The sequence below is a fragment of the Dromiciops gliroides genome, chromosome 2, assembly GCF_019393635.1.
Source record: "Dromiciops gliroides isolate mDroGli1 chromosome 2, mDroGli1.pri, whole genome shotgun sequence".
Taxonomy (NCBI): domain Eukaryota; kingdom Metazoa; phylum Chordata; class Mammalia; order Microbiotheria; family Microbiotheriidae; genus Dromiciops; species Dromiciops gliroides.
Window position 1 is genome coordinate 543,011,891 of NC_057862.1, and position 16,854 is coordinate 543,028,744.

The 16,854-nt window shown below is 39.5% G+C and overlaps 1 protein-coding gene across 1 annotated transcript in view; it reads left to right on the plus strand.

Annotated features, from left to right (window-relative positions):
• The first annotated feature begins 6,322 nt into the window (after positions 1 to 6,322).
• Positions 6,323 to 16,854, plus strand: part of XKR6 (XK related 6) — a 409,376-nt gene continuing 398,844 nt past the window's right edge. Inside the window, exon 1 of the mRNA XM_043987297.1 lies at positions 6,323 to 7,181. Within this exon, the coding sequence (XP_043843232.1) occupies positions 6,406 to 7,181 (776 nt within the window). The 5' untranslated portion in view covers positions 6,323 to 6,405. The remainder of the gene's footprint in view (positions 7,182 to 16,854) is intronic.

Genomic DNA, 16,854 nt, shown 5'->3' on the forward strand with positions numbered 1-16,854 from the left:
ACTTTAGACTTTTTTTATTTACTCCATAATTTACTTCATAATTTTTTTGTATCTTGCTCTCATTTTCATTTCTAAAAACTAAATTTTAATTTTTAAAATGGATTTTAGCTGTTTTTCTCTGTTTTCTGTTTCTGTCATTTTGGATAGGAATGAGACACCTGGGCTCCCTGAAACTTCTCACTCTTCCTTTCTAGAAGGCCTCATGGGTTATAGTATGTACTTTAAAAGATTCCTACAATGCTGAACAAATGATAGGTGCTTAATAAATACTTGTTGAATGGTAATGAATTAATAGGTAGGTTTTTTTTTAAATAAGGATTCACTAAGAAAACTATAAGCATAAAAAATTCCAACTTCTCCCTGGAGAATTTATCAATAACTCTTGCTAGTACTGAGCTCTTCCATTCCTGTGTATCCTCAGAAATTTGTATACGTACCATTTTAGGATCTGATTAGATTTAATTTAGCACTATATATTTCTCCTTACAATGTCTATCCCATGAAGTGTAAAGCTCATCTATCAAGCTTTCAAAGCTGTCCATTATCTTGTTCCATCCAATTTAACCTCACTGCTCTTCAATATGTACCCTCCCATCTACTCAAGCCAATGTACTTTCTTATCACTTGGATGGCCTCCATCTTTCCATTTATTTACTTCCTATTCTGGCTCTGACACTAGGTAGGGGGCCATAGTTCAAGTCATTTAACAAATCTACATATTCAGGACCAGTTGCCTGCTGGATACTTCTAAACTGTTTCCTGTAAACTTCTCAAATTTAATATGCCCAAAGCACATTATCTTCCCTATTGTCTTCTCCTCTTATAAACTTCTCTATTTCTGTGAAAGATAACACTATTTTCTCAGACTACTCGCTTAGTAACCTTGGCCTCATCCTTGACTCCTCAGTCTTTATTACCAGACATATCCAATCAAGTGCCAAGTCTTATTTCTATTCCCACAATACCTCTCACATCCAATCTTCTCTGTCAACTCATATAGATACCACCTTAGTTCATGCCCTCATCATCCATCCCTCTCCCAGTTTATTGTAACCGATCCCTAATTGGTCTCTGCCTCAAGTCTCTCCCTACTCCAGGTTGTCTTCCACAATACTGCTAATGTGATTTATTTTAAGTGAAAACATGATATATCATGTCATCCCTTTACTTAATACATTCCAGTGGCTCCCTAGGGCATACTCTGTTTAGGTTTTAAAGCCCATCACAATCTGTTTTTTCCAGACCCTGTATTCTCCTATTTGAACTCTGTGATCTAGACAGTCTTCTTCTGTTCTTCCTACATGACATTCCATCCTCAATCTCTGCCTTAACATTAGTCATCCCTCATGCCTGGAATGTACTCCTTTCTCACTTTCCAGATCCAATCAGTTGCCAAATCTTATTGATATTTGTTCTCTTTATATTTATTCTGCATATACTCATGTGTTTGTTTTCCTAATTAGAACGTAAGCTCATTGTGAGTAGGTAATGGTTCATTCATTGTTATTTGCATTCCTAGCAAAGTATCTGGCACATAGTAGATGTTTAATAAATGTTTATTGGTTAACATTCCTGAATCTCACTTTCCACATCTGTAAAATAATGATATAATAATAATAATAGCTGTACTTCTTATTTCACAAGATTGTTCTTGGGAAAACATTTTGTAAATCATAAATCACTAAGTAAATGAGAGTTATGATTTATCGCTTTATGAACCAATACATGATAATATATAGGAATATAGAATTACTTTACTGTATTTGATCTAGATTATCCATGATATGTTGTTTATCCACTTCGTAATCATATTTTATCAATTTTAGTGTATAATGCTATTTTAAATGTTTAATTCACTAATTTTTACTTCTATTTTCTATCCCCTTTAAACCTCCTCCCCTCAACTTTTCTAGTTCTGTTGAAAGTCTGTCTATCCTCCCAATCACTCAGGATTCTTAATTTCATCATAATTTCTGAATCTTTACCTTTACACAACTCAAATAAAATAAAATAAAGCTGAAAAGTCTTGTTAAATTTACCTCCATAGTTTTTCTAGTATCTGTCCCCTTCTTTCTCCTCACATGGCCACTCACTACGGTTCAGACTCTCATCATCTCTCAGATAATAGCCTCCCCACTGATATCCCTCCTTCCAGTGTTTCCCTATGTCAACCCATTCAATTTATTGTTTAATCGTCTACCAAAACAGTCTTCCTAAGGTATAGGTCATTTCCTACTTTACTCCCCTGCCCCAAATCTTTGTCTCTATGATAAGCTCCTCGGCCTGGTAGTAAGTTCTTCCACAATACAACTCCAATCTACTTTTTAAGCCCTATTTCACATTATGCCTATTTACAAATTGTTTTAACCAAACTGTATAGAAGCTGTTCTATGAACTTTGAATTTCATATCTTGTCTTTGTGTGTCTGGGCAAACCAACCAATATACCAGGAATGTGTCTTCTCTTCACATTTGCTTCACAGAATCCTCATTTCCTCCAATGCTAGCAAAAATATCATCTCTTCTATGAAGCCTTGCCTGATTCTCCCAGTTAGTACCCTGTCCCTGCTTAAATTATATTTATATACCTGTGTCTATCCTACTTTCCTCCCAGCAGAATGCAAGCTCCTCATAGGCAGGGGTTGTTTTGTTTTTGTAATCTCTGCACATCACACAGTACTAAGTACATAGCAGACACTTAAATGTTTGTTGAACTCAATTCACAAAATTAGAAAGCACAGCTATATGAAACCATTTATCATGGGGACAAAGAACTCTAAACCGCTCAATAAACCCTAAGAGTTTCATTATTATAAGTGCAATTTCTTTTGTTTATAATTAAAACCATTTCTTTCTTCAGACCAGTACTATTCATAACTAGAATGTTCGCCACTAGGTGGTGAATTTTTTTGGCCACACTAGCTCATAAAACTATTTCTAGGGGCATGAAGGTATTGCATAAGTGTGGGTTATGTTAACTGATAAAATCACAGACTTTCTGAAGTACTGAAGGAACATGGCATAGTAATAATCCTAATTATGCCCCTAAATTATTGACAAAAAGTTAAATTATGTTCAGCATTTTGTTTTGGAAGGCAGGGAAGAATAGATTTTGTAAAGATTTCCATCAGAAAGTTTAATTTGAAAAAAAAAAGTTTTGACATTGAAGAAGGCTAAGCTTCAGTTTTATGGAAAATTCATCTCCTCATCTAATGATGTTGGATAAATGAGGTGTCACTATACTGTTTATTTTTATGTCAACCTACAACTGATTGAGTATAAACTGGTTCTGAGCAATAATTGCTTCGGTTTTAGTATTTTTGTTCTATTAAGAAATTTAGGAATTTTTAAAAAGAAAGAATCACAGAAAAGAAAGTCACAGAAAGTAGGAGATCCTTACTGAAATGTCTTGGACTTCTTTTCAATAGGTTATGGGTATGGCCCTGTTGCTTGTCTCCTAGAGGCTTTATAAGCATTAAATGTTTTAACTAACATTTACATTTTGTCATCTTGCATTGAAATGTTACTTTTTTCATTAATTCTTCTAATAAATAATGCACTTTTTGGGGGGGGGGAGAGGATTTCACTGCATGCTGCAGTAGAAAGAATGAAGGATTTGAAGTTTATAGAAATGGGGTTCAAATTCTGGCTCTTTCATTGATTGTTGGTTTTGAGCAACCCACTTAAGTGGGTCACTCTCTGGGACTCAACTTTCTTATATGTAAAATAAGGGAGTTGCAATAGAAGATTTCTAAGATCTGTTCTGGCTCTAAAGCAATCTAAAGACTGTATTTGTCTATGAAACTCATTCTCTACTTACTCATATGAGCAACTCAGCTGTAATTTCAGAGTATTAAAGATGGCCTGCAGCAATGAGAGGTTAATTTGTCTCATAACTAGTATTGGTCATTAGAATATGAACCCAAGTCTTCTTCATTCTAAGGCTACCCTCCTAGCCACTAGGCCAAGATGTCTCTTACCAAGTTCAATGTACTTAAAAATAGTTATTAAATATATCATTACTGCCTCCTTTAATGAATCAATTCATTGGTTCAATGACTTAGTTGGAAGTTTCACCACAAATAATTGCACCTGTCCAGAAGTATTTCATATTGTTCTACTTTATAATTTTAAATCTACCCATCCAGTATAAATTAGGCATAAATCTGGCATTTGTTAGCTATTTTATAAACGATAGGATTTAATATATTCAAACTAGAGGAAGGAGAATTCAAACTCACAAATATCATATATAGGTTACACTGTTTCCATTAATTTTACAATTAAAATACTTAGAAACGGGGCAGCTAGGTGGCGCAGTGGATAGAGCACCGGCCCTGGAGTCAGGAGTACCTAAGTTCAAATCCAGCCTCAGACACTTAACACTTACTAGCTGTGTGACCCTGGGAAAGTCACTTAACCCTAATTGCCTCACTAAAAAAAAAATACTTAGAAACATCATCACTGTAAGTAGTTACAAAAGTAAAATATGGAATCATCTTTTTTTGAAGACTTCTTATCAGGAACTGGTGAGGTTATAGTTCCTTAAGGGTCTTTATCATCCTTAACAGTATTTCTTAAGAATTTAAAATAAATTATTTTCTCCCTTAATGAGGTGGTTTAAAATTAACCCCCCTAACTATAATTATATATTAATAATTGTTGAATAAAAAATTTAGTACCACAAATTTATATTGCACCATTTTTCCTGTATAGAAATTTAAGTGTCATATATATATATGTATACACACACACACATATATATTTATATCTTATTTTATCCAGATAGCATATGTGATGGTTAAGAAGGTGATATTTAATACTTTTGTGGCTGGGGAAACTGATCCAGAATAAGATCCAATGAGTTCACAAAGATGTAGTCTAAGAAGAGAATCCAGGCTTTCTGCCTTCTGGTGAAGTGTTCTTTTCTTTTCACCTGACCATTAATTACACGTGCAAATTGCCCTGACAGGGTTATAATTACACTTTCTTTGGAAAATCATTATAATTCAAATCCATTCAGTGCTGTTTCACTTGTGTAATTTGTTACCTAAGTAGTGTGTGCTGCACCTATTTTAATGATATAGCACATCGATAACATTTTCACTCATTTAAAGTCATGTTTACTAACAAGAGTCTTAGCAAGGAAAAATTTGAAAAAGTGATTTTCTCTCACTGAAATCGCCTTTGTAACAACAACAGAAAAAGGCCAGCTAATGACTTCTCATAGTTATTTCTAGTTCTCGAAAATTAAACATATCAACTTGAAATTATTTAAGGATAAACTCTTGTCAGCCTCTTATTTTTCTTCTCAAATAATAAACACACAAGTTAATGTGTAGGTGTATATGTAAAGCAACAACAGTGTTTGGCCAAAAAATGCACTTCAGGGCAGTGAAGATATTCAAGGTCATTATGTACTTACTTAATCCTCACTCAGGATTTAAAAGTCTAGCTAATCATCAACTGGTTTATTTTGGAAAGCACTGCAGAGAAAAAGCAAAAATCTACTGACAACAGAGAGACAAAGTTGGCAGTGACAATAAATTCAGAGGGGTCAGGAGAGGTAAGCCTGGAGAGAGCAGGGGAAAGTCAAAGTTGGGGTATGACTGGGTGGTTTGTGGGAGTCTCAACTAAATTTTATTTATCTTAAAGCATGATTAAATTAGGATGGGAATGAGAAAGTCTCAATCTGGGGAGAGTGTGTGTGTGTGTGTATGTGTATGTGTATGTGTATGTGTATGTCTGTGTGGCACAGAATAGTGAAAAACAACCATTTTAATTCTAGAGGCTTTAAAGTACAGAATGAGGTCATCCTATCTCCTGGAAGTGACATAGCACCACCTGCTCAGCATTTACCCCGCCCCTTCCCTCCTAGGTCCCGCCCCTCCGCCAGCGGCGGGCAGGGTGTTAGGGGGCGTTTCTCCTAGAGAAACGTACTGAGCAGCGACACTGAGAAAGGGGTCCTCCAAAGCCTCTGGCACAGTCCTCTCCAGCGATCATCTCGGACCTTCCAACCTTACCCAGCGGGTTTCTGAAACGCCAAGGGGTCAACCTGATGGGTTTCGGGGTCAACGGAAGAAGGGAAGAGGAGCCCTGGCGGCGAGAAACCCCCGGCCCCCCGCCCAGCAGCTGAGGAACAGGAGGACGGCCATCTTGGCTGGGCGGGCCGGGCTGGGGAGCGGCGGGCGCTGTGCGATTGGGGGGCTCGCCCGGAAGTGACGCGCACCACCCGGAAGCGGAGGGGGTTCCCCGGCCCACTCCCCCCTCGTTCGTTCGCTCCCCCGCTTCCTCCCCGCCCCCCTTCCTCTCCATTCGTTTCCCCCCCTCCCCGTTCCCTGCCTTCTTTTCCCCCTTCCCTCCCCATCCCTCCCCCCCAACCTCCGGAGCTGGGAAGAGAGTCAAGATGGCGGCGAAATCCGATGGCGGCGGCGTGGGGGTGGGCTTCGCCCAACTGCACAACCTGGACGAGGCGGTGGGCAGCGGCGGCGAGGAGGACGGGGAGCCCGGGGGAGGCGGCTGCGGCGGCGGAGACGGCAGCGACCCCGGCGAGAGCAGCTCCCTCCACATCTGCCACTGCTGCAACACCTCCTCGTGCTACTGGGGCTGCCGCTCCGCCTGCCTGCGCTCTCTCCTGGGCAAGAAGCCGCGCCGCAGCGCCGCCGCCGACGGCGGGGACCAGCCGCTCCAGCCGCCGGCGGCGTCCGCCGCGCACCCCCAACCGACGCCCCCCGCCGGCGCCGCGCGCCCCCAGCCCCTGCCGCCGCCGCAGGTGGAGCGGCCGTGGCTTGACTGCCTGTGGATCGTGCTGGCGCTGCTGGTGTTCTTCGGGGACGTGGGCACCGACCTGTGGCTGGCCCTGGACTACTACGGCAAGGGGGACTACGGCTGGTTTGGGCTGACGCTCTTCTTCGTGCTGGTGCCGTCGCTGCTGGTGCAGAGCCTTAGCTTCCGCTGGTTCGTGCAGGACTACACAGGCGGAGGGCTGGGCGCCGTGGAGGGGCTCAGCAGTCGGGGCCCCCCCATGATGGGGGCCGGCTACGGCCACGGGGCGGCCCGTGGGGGCGGCGGCCCCGGCGTGGGGGGAGGCTCGGCCACGCCGGGGGCCCAGCGCTTGTGCCGGCTTTCGGTGTGGATCTGGCAGTCGGTCATCCACCTGCTGCAGATGGGGCAGGTGTGGAGGTAAGAGAGGACCGCTGAGGGGTGACCGGGGGGCGGCGGGCTGGCTAGCCGATGCCTTGGTCGGAGCGCGCCGGGGTGTCGGGTGGTTGCGGCCCTCCAGGTAGCGCTCTCCCCCTATGCGCTTTCCCATCGTTCCCCCTAGTAGAAGAAGCTACGCTCCAGGCCCTTGAAAGTGGGATGCTGCTGCTTCTCCCTGAGGGGCTGAAGCCCTCCCCGTTTTTTTGGGATTTTTGACCACACCTTTTTGTCCCGAGGGAGGCCCCAACCTCCCCTTCCCGTCTTGTTTTCTTTGGTAGGTGGTACCTAGATCCAAGACCTTGCCTTCTCCTTCTCCCTCACCTTTCCCCAAATCCCTCCTTGTTGTTTCTCTCGATCACCTGCCCACTGCGCCTTTTTTTTTTTCTGAAATTTTTGCCTCTGTACCCCGACTTCCTTTCCTCCTCTGCACCTGGTCTGCGTCCTAGGGAAACCTTATGTCTTTTCCCTGTCTGCTTTGCGCTGGCCTATGTGGGGTCGTCTGAGCAATCCTCGACTCTGCCCTTCTGTAGGTCTTAACCCTTCTTCATTTTCCTTCCCTTTTTTCTTCTTCCCCATTCTTTTCTAATAGATGCTTCCAACCCTCCTCCTACCTCCCAGTAGTTTTTCAGTGGCAGGTGGAATTGTACAGTATGTCATGAATGTTAAGTGTTTAATAGTTCTTCCGAGAACGTATTGTCTTAGGTATGTTTCATCTGGTCTTCTTCCCCACCTTTATTTTTTGTGGGCAGGTCAGATACTTGAGAAGAATGGTGAATGTACAAATAAATGTACGTACAACTTGTCTGTATTCTTTCTTCCTTCTCCGAACATTTCCAAGTGCCGGTTGAATCGGTAAAAGCCACTAGTACATGTTCCTTTTGCTTGGTTACATCTGAGTTTTAACACGCTGACATTTATATTAAGCCCCTAGTAAATCTGCAGTCCCTTGACAAACCAACTTAAGTACCTGTCTGGAAATAGTAGGGTGAGGGTAAGAAGGTGTTTGGAAAATAACAAACTTGATTGGAGGGGTCTACATGGGAAAGAGCACTTCACCATATATTGCTTCTGTGAAGAGGTATAAGTTAACCGAGGCTGCCCTGACTCTTTAATGCAGAATATTTGCAGTACCTCCAGTATCTGCTGGGTTAGGGCAGCTGACACAAGCAGTGTCAGAGGAGTACTCCAGACTAACCGGCAGGAACCGAAATAAAATTCATTGTTAGTTGGATTGTTCATCTTGTTTTTCATTCAGATTCCAAATATTGTGAATTGAGTTGGAAGGTTTTATGGAACTTACATACAATAATTACAGCTTATGGGGCTGAGTCTTTGTGGGGAGGTAAATGGGGACATCTGAATGGAAGTTCTTAATTTTTCTGGTCCTTAGTTTATATGCTGAAATTGAATTATTGACAGTTTTTTTTGTTTTTTGTTTCTTTTTAAAGCAGTCTGCCTGCAGCTTATTCATTTCTTGCTGGTGAAGGTTGTGATAGAGAAGAGATGTAGAGCAAGTAATTTGCAGTTAGTATTATGATTTTATCCTTTGGTATGAATTTAATTTTGAAAATTAATGTTTTGAAGTAGAAAGACAATTTTTGAACAAGATAAAAAGGGTAAACTTTTAAGTTTAGGAGAAAACTATTATATTGAGGAAAGCTTTTCTCCTATTGCTATTAGAAAATATAAGGAAATGCAGTAAGAGGCAAAGAGGAATGAGGAGATGCTGATTTCAAAATACCCTGAGTTAACAGTTCATATTACACTAACAATGAATTTTTGACAGAATTAACAAATCAACAATGCTCCCTAAAAAGGAGGGTGGAGAGTAACCAATAGTGTTTGATTAGGCTAACATTTTTGATCCCTTTATGGTTGGCAGAAATGATAACTATAACTAATAGCTAAGTAAACATTTGAACATGATAAAGGTCATATTGACTTTTAAGAACTTGTAGAGACGGTATGGAACAATGCCCCTGTTTATGTAGTTTTCCTCTTTAGCATTTGAGATTGTGTGAAATAAGGCGGTATTAAAAGAAAGGCAGTTTTTTTTGTTGTCTCTGTGCAAAGCATGAATCTTTTGAAATCTACTCTTATAGGTGTTGAAACAAGGCAAAGGTTATTTTTTTGAGAAGTGAGAGGTAGATAAGAGAGACAGAGACCCTTTTAAGAAGTCCATGGCTTTAATTTTTTTCAGACAAGAACATTTCAGCAAAACTTGGATTTCATACCAGAGTAGTATTTACTACTAAACTTTTCCTGTTTTTTAATCTAATCTTATACTGTAGAAGTTTAGGTGTTAGAATTACACTTAACATTTTTTACTGTAGTGTTAAGAGGAAAGGTCACAGTGTAATTAGATGGTTACAGATTAAATTCTATTAAAATCTCCTCATGATCTTTGTATTTTGCTTCTGTGACTGAAATAATCTAACATCCTTATGAAGTGCTTCTTTCTTGGGATGAGAAATCACCAAATTTTGTTGTTTGTCATTTACTATGGGTTCACAGATCCATTACAGATTAATTTTGATTATCCTAAATATCACTGGCTTGTATTAAAAATAATTCCATTCCCATTGACCTTAGAAGTTTCATACTATGTTTGCATCTCTTTCATCAAGTCAGAAACAGTCTGTCAACAAATAATAGGAAAACAGATGCAGAGTTAAACCATTGTCTTTGAAATGTCTTTAAGAATTTATATAAAAATTAAAAGTTATGGGTTGCTTTTTGCAGGCACCAAGTAGGGCAGGAAAAGAGGGGTAGTTTGCAAAGTAATTTAATGTTAACTTTTTCAGATATTGAAGTGTGACTCCATGGAACTAGATGCCCCACCCAGGTTAAGCTCCTGGCCTCTAATCTCATCACAGTGATGCTAACTCAAACCTTGACTGACACTGAAGGATGGAGTACCAAATTCCTTTCAATGCCTTCCTTTATAGAGGATAGAAATAAAACTTTTCAGCTTACTTCCCTTTGCATCTACTTCCTGGCTTCAGCTGAGCTGAATGAGAGGGCCCCGTAGGTACCTCCTGGTATTTATTTCCCTGCCTTCCCCCCCCCCCCCCCATCTTTTTAGTGTCTCTCCTTCCCCTGCTCCTTGAGGGCAGAGGCTGTCTTTATTTTTATCAATTGTATCCTTAACCCTTAGCACTGTTACTAGCACATGATAGGTCCTTAATAAATGTTTATTGGAATGATTAAGTTCTGTTTACAGTGTGTTATTTCCCTTTTACTTAAGGTGTTACACATTCTATATAGTTTTAGGTGAGAAGCATCTAGTTTTCTTGAGAATATCCCCAGGAATACCACTTATTGATATTTGAGAAGTAAACACACATAAGAAAATATTTTTCTTATTGGAAAGTAGGATAACTATTTTCTTGGTGAGTTTGGAATTTGAGAATATTTTATTTAGTTCGGCATAATAGTGATGTATTTTAATCTATTTTGAGTTTGGAATTTGAGAATATTTTATTTAGTTCGGCATAATAGTGATGTATTTTAATCTATTTTGTGTTTGTATTTAGAAATAAACTTTACTCATTCTTAAGTCGCATATGAATTGTAGTGCCATTGAGTTTGTTTATTTGAATAGAAGCCCAAAGAAACTTTAGTTGGATTTTCTATAAATATTAAAAGAATTCAGAATAATAGAATTTATCTTTAAAGGAAGAAGAGAGGTCTTTTAAAAGTAACTTATCTTTTTTTTTCTATTGCAAAACTATGGATGTATAGCATTGGTTATATCTAAAAGGTTAGTAAGCTAACATCAGAATTTCCACTTTACATAGATAATCAAGGGAATTAGAAAACATTGTGAGATGACAGTCCAGTATGTATGGAATATCTTGAAGCATGTGTTTCTTGGAGGGGGCATAGTTATTCCATAGGCTTGTCAGGCTCTTGAGTGGATAGTGATGTAAAAGACAGAATATTAGTTTCAATTTGTCATAACCTGGGAGTTGGGCCATATTGCAATAGAAATAGCACTGATATAGGCCTAGGACCTGTGTTCCCTATGAAGTATGGCAGGTTGAGGAGAATCGCTCTTGGTTATCAGACTAGAAAGTGTAGGGGAATGCTGTCAAAATGCAAGGGCAAATGTGGATTTCAGTAAGGCACCCTACTAAGTCCTTCTTGTTAGTCTTGTGGACAATATGGAGAGATGTGGCCTGAACTAATATAGTTGGATTTATTATTAGTCAAAACAGTCAGCTTCAAAGAGCGTTTAAAGGATCTTTGTCATCTAGGTGGAAGGTCTCATATATTGTGCTACTAAGTGCTATACTTAACGAGATGAAATGTATTAGGAATAAGGGTAAAGTTTGGATTTGTTAATTTATTAAAATTTATTTTGAAGTTTTATTGATGCTTTAAAAAAAAAAAGTCATTTCCCTATAATCTGTCATTCTCCTGTCCCCGTTGAACTTGCCCTCATAACAAAGGAAAAGTTAAGCATAACTGATGGTCTAAGTAATATCATTTTGCTTCTTTTGACCCCCTGATTCTTCCTGGAGGAGGGAAGGGTGTTTTGTACATCATCTTTTCAACACCACAGTTTGTCTTTGCAGTTGTGAGTTGGATTGTCATTTAGTATTCATTTATATCAGATATCCCTTGCAGTTAGTGGATAGAGGCCTGCCTCAATACAGATATTGTTTTTGAGAAAATTTTGAGAACTGTGGGTCTTTAGGGATCCTTGGCCAAACTTTTTGTTCCCAAGGGAGGTTCCAGCCTCCTCTTTCTGTCTTGCTTTCTTTGGTAGCTCATACCTAGACTTAAGACCTTGCAACCCATATGGAGTCACAAAAAATTTGGCAGTAAATGTTTGATTTGTACACCTATTTTATAGACATGTATCTGGGATCACTAGTGGAAAAAGTTTAAGAAGCTTTGCTCTAGGGGACCTAATAAGACTATACTTTGAAGACCTGCATTAGTAGAGGGAGTTAACTAGTCCCAGTCCCTATTTCCATCCCTTCATTTAAATTATTGTAGTCATTATGTGGATAGTTCTCCTGGTTCTGCTTTTTTACTGTGCTTTTAGTTCATTATTGAGGATGTCCCAAAAGTCTTAGTGCAATTTTAAGGTTTAGTAGGTTTCAACCTGCTAAGAGTTTTGGGACACTCTGTATGCATAAGTGTGGTTGTTGTATGAAAGGACACGAGCAATTTAATGACTTATTTGCAAATGTCTGCAAATATTTTGAAAGTGCTTGCTATTTTCTGAGCACATGGTAGAAAGATTCAAATGTTATAGTCACTTCCCTCTAGAAGTGTGCATTTTATAGTAGGCAATATAGTTGGTAATAGGGAATTAGCGCTCTAGAAGAAGTTAGAAATGATTTCGCTATTGAAATATAGATCAGGGAGACATCTGCACAGAAGGAATAGTTCTAATCACTGAGAGGGAGAATGTAAACAAAGAAGAAAAAAGCATAACCTTATTAGGTATCAGCTCATCATTTAAGGGTCAGGAGAAAGATGAATATCATTGACAAAGAAGATGGAAAACAGATGGAGGAAGAGAGAACCTTGAGACTGTTGTCTCAAAAAAGTCAAGGAAGGACAGGCTATCAAGAAGGACGCTGGTGGGTGGGTTAGTGGTGTCAGATGCTGGAAAATTCAAGAAAGAGGACATTAAAAAGGCCATCGGATTTAATGATTACATCAGATGACATTTATGTAGCAATTTTTGAACACTTCACACATATATCATCTCATTTGATCCTTACAGCATCATTTTTTGTTGTAAGGGGGTGACACGTCTCTAGATGGCACTTGAGCAAATTTTAAGTGCTGATTGTATGGGTAAGGGACTGTTTTTAGATTCTGCACTTGAAGCTTGCAATTGAATAGGGCTGGTGAGATGAATAAGCACCAATAATTATGAAAATAACTATGGTATTTGAGAGGTATATCAAAAGTGTTATGAGATATTTGAAGAAGGTGAGATTACTTTTAACTTAGGAGATCTGGGAAGGCTTCATGGAGGAAGTGGCACTTGACTTGGATCTTCAAGAAATGAAGATAGATGTAGGGAATCTAGATATGGGTAATAGTGTGAATAAAGACAGATATGAGAGGGCAGACTAAGACAAGGGTACCATAAGTGACCTGTTTTGACTCTAACATAGATTACCTGAAAGGGAATTCTAGGGTGAAAGAAGGTTGAAGAAATAAATGGAAACCTGATTGTGGAGAATCATCAGTACTAAGATGGGGATAGTTCATAAGAAAGACTTAGGGGTTTCTAGTTGGCTATGAAGTCATTATGATTAAACAGTATGGTGTGACTGCCAAAAAACTAAAGTGATTTTTGACTACTTAAGAGAATTTAGAATCTAGAATTATAATGAAGAAAGTATAGAAAGTAGAACGATAGCGTGCCACTCATTTGTTATATGTGGCTAGTTACATTACAATACAGTATTGTGAGCAGTCCAGGGAACCTAATATTTGGAAGAATGTTGACAATTTAGAGTACATCTAAAGCAGTTCTTAACCATTTTAGTGCCATGGACCCCTTTTGCAGTCAGAAGCCTATTTTTTCTAAGAATAATCTTTAAAATGAACAAAAGAAAATACACAGGATTAGAAATGAAACTAGTTCTGTTGAAATGAAGATGTAATTTTTCTCCCAACCAAATTCCTGGACCCCATATTAAGAACCCTTATTTCTACAGGAAAGTGAGTGACCAAATTGGAGAAGGGACTTGTAACCACAACTTTAAAAGATTGGCTGAAAAATTAATGAAATTTGTCTTCAAGAAAACACCACACACCTTCACTGACTCCCCATTTCAGTCGGTGCCTCAATCAGAAGTCAGGTAAAAAAAATTATTAAATTTATTGAAATTTATTAAGAGCTTACTTTGTATCAGGCACTATGCTAAGCACTGGGGATACAAAGAAAGCTAAAAACTGTTCCTTCCCTCAAGGAGTTTACATTATAATGGCAAAAACAGTAATGCAAACAAGACATACAGGGCAAATTGGAAGTATTCTCAGAGGGAAGGCACTGGTATGGAAGAGGATGCTGAAAGGCCTCTTGCAGAAGATGAGACTTCAGAAGCTGAGACTTTAAGGAAACTAGTGAGGCCAGGAGGTTGGAGACCAGGTAGCACAATCTATGCTTGTCGATAGCCAGCAAAAGAGCACAGAATTAGGAAATGGAGTATCTTTTGTGAGGGACAGCAAGCCAGCCAGAGTAGCTACACCATAGATTAAGTAGAGAGCAGTTAATGGTAAGAAGATTGGAAAGATTGGGAGGGGCCAGGTTGTAAACTGCTTTAAAACCCAAGTAGATGTAATCTGGAGCTCTTGGATTTTATTGAGTGTTGGGGAGGCAAGATTGACCATACTTGCACTTTAGGAAGATTACTTTGGCAGCTGAGTGGAGAATGTGCTGGAGTGGGGGAGAAACGAAGCCAGGAACACCAACTAGAAGGCTATTGCAGTAGTACAGGAGGCCTGCATCAGGGTGGCAGCTGTGCTGCTGGAGAAAAAGTGGCATATTCAAGAGATATGGCAAAGATAGACATCACTGCACTTGGCAACATATTAGATATGGAGGATGAGTTCAAGGGAGGAGCTGACAGTGATGACTACTAGGTGGAAGCTTGGATGACTGGGAGGATGGAGAAGAGGGCCCAGGACAGAGCCTTGTGGGACATCTATGGTTAGCAAGTGGGACCTGACTGAAGATTTAGCAAAGGAGACTGAAGACAAATAGTCAAATAGGAGAGCCTAGAGAGAACAATGGTAACTTGGAGAAAGCAATTTCAGTTGAATTATGAAGTCTAAAGCCAGAGTTTAGATGAGAGTAAGAGGAGAGAAAGTGGAGGCACCAAGTATAGATGGCTCTCTAGGAGTTCAGCTCCTGAAGAGGGTAGAGATAGGAGAGGGTAGCTAGGAGGAACTGAGAAGTGATATTTCATCTTGTCTCGACTAATTCTTTACCTTTTTTCCCCTTTTTGCACTCTTTTACCTGTTTTAAGTACCTCTACTCAGCTAATTATTGAATACACACACACACACACACACACACACACAAAGCCATGTGTATAATATACCCATGTGTGCATATATTTGTATGTATGTTTGTTTTATTTCTCCCAGCTTTCCATTCTGTGTGCTAGATTATAAATTCCTTAGAGTAGGGATTATGCTTTAATTCTTTGTATTACCCCTATTGCTTGACAGTATTTCTTAAGAATAGGTGATTTTTAAATGGTAGTTGAAGCAATGAATGAATTTGGCTTAGTTTTTGAGGGTGGAATTGAGAATGGGGTGTGGGGAGTACAGTGCCTGAGGCAAGGTCCTTCAGCTCAAAAAATTCTTGCCCCAATATTGCCTAAATTAGAGGTTCATTTGAATTAATAAGGTTTTGTAACGTGTAAATGCCCATCAAAGGGTTTAGCTTATTGGTCATTTCTCCTTGGTGTGAATGATTTTAATCATATTATTATTTTCCCATCAGCCTTACCAGACTAAAGTTTAAATGTCTCTTTGTAGAAGGTAGAGGAATGGAGAAGAAAAGCCAAAAGTAATTTTGGATTATGAAGTATGCTTAGGTGGGGTGTTAACTACAAGAGGATAGTTTAAGGAAAAGTTTTTAGAGTGAAATAGCAGTGCTGGGATTGAAGTCCTGGCTATATTACTAGGGAACTGTGTGACTTTGAGGAATCTCTCTGGGTCTCAGTTTTCTCATTTTAAAAAGACTTGACATTTATATATCACTTTACATACATTATCTCATTTGAACTTCTTGGATAGCTTTGCACAGTGGAGGCTACAAATACCTGCATTTTACAGATAAGGAAACTGAAGCTAGGAGAGGTTAAGTGATTTTCTCTCCTAAATCAGAGACAGAATTTGACCTTGAATCTCTCCTGACTCCAGATCTGGTCCTTTTTTTTTTTTTTAACTACACTATACAAACTCCCTAATGTGAAATATTATGTGAGATATTATTGAGATATTGATAATATTGAGATTTAATGAGATACTATTTGTAAAGCACTTAGCACAGTGCCTGGCACATAGTAGAAGCTATAAAAATGCTTCCTTTCCTCCCTTCCCCTCTCCCCTCCCCTCCCCTCCCCTCCCCTCCCCTCCCCTCCCTTCCCCTCTCCTCTCCATTCTCCTCCATTCTCCTCTCCTCTCCTCCATTCTCCTCCATTCTCCTCTCCTTTCCTCTCCTCCCCTTCCACTCCTCAGGGAATTGGATGAGGTAAATTTTGAGGTTCCTTTCTGTATTAACTACTGATGATTAATTAGGTGAGAGCAGTGGGTACCCAGGCAGTGGGCATTTAGAGACAAAGGATTTAGAATAAACCAGTGACAGGCTTTTATATATTTTATGTCTAGGTTTTTGGTGACTGTCCTCCAATGAACATTTGCTTTATACCTTTTATGTGCATTGCATTGTACTAGGCACCACGGCATAGATAAAGATAAATAATAGTCTCTGCCCTGAATGAGCTTACAATCTAATAGAAGCTAGGAGACACAATAAGAGTTATTGTAAGGAAGAGGTTATAACAAACTTTTAAATTTAGATTCTGCAAACCCAGATGTTTTACTCTTCTGCTAGAAAAGAGTGAGACTTTTTTTTTTAAGGTTAAGACAGTAGTATTAGACT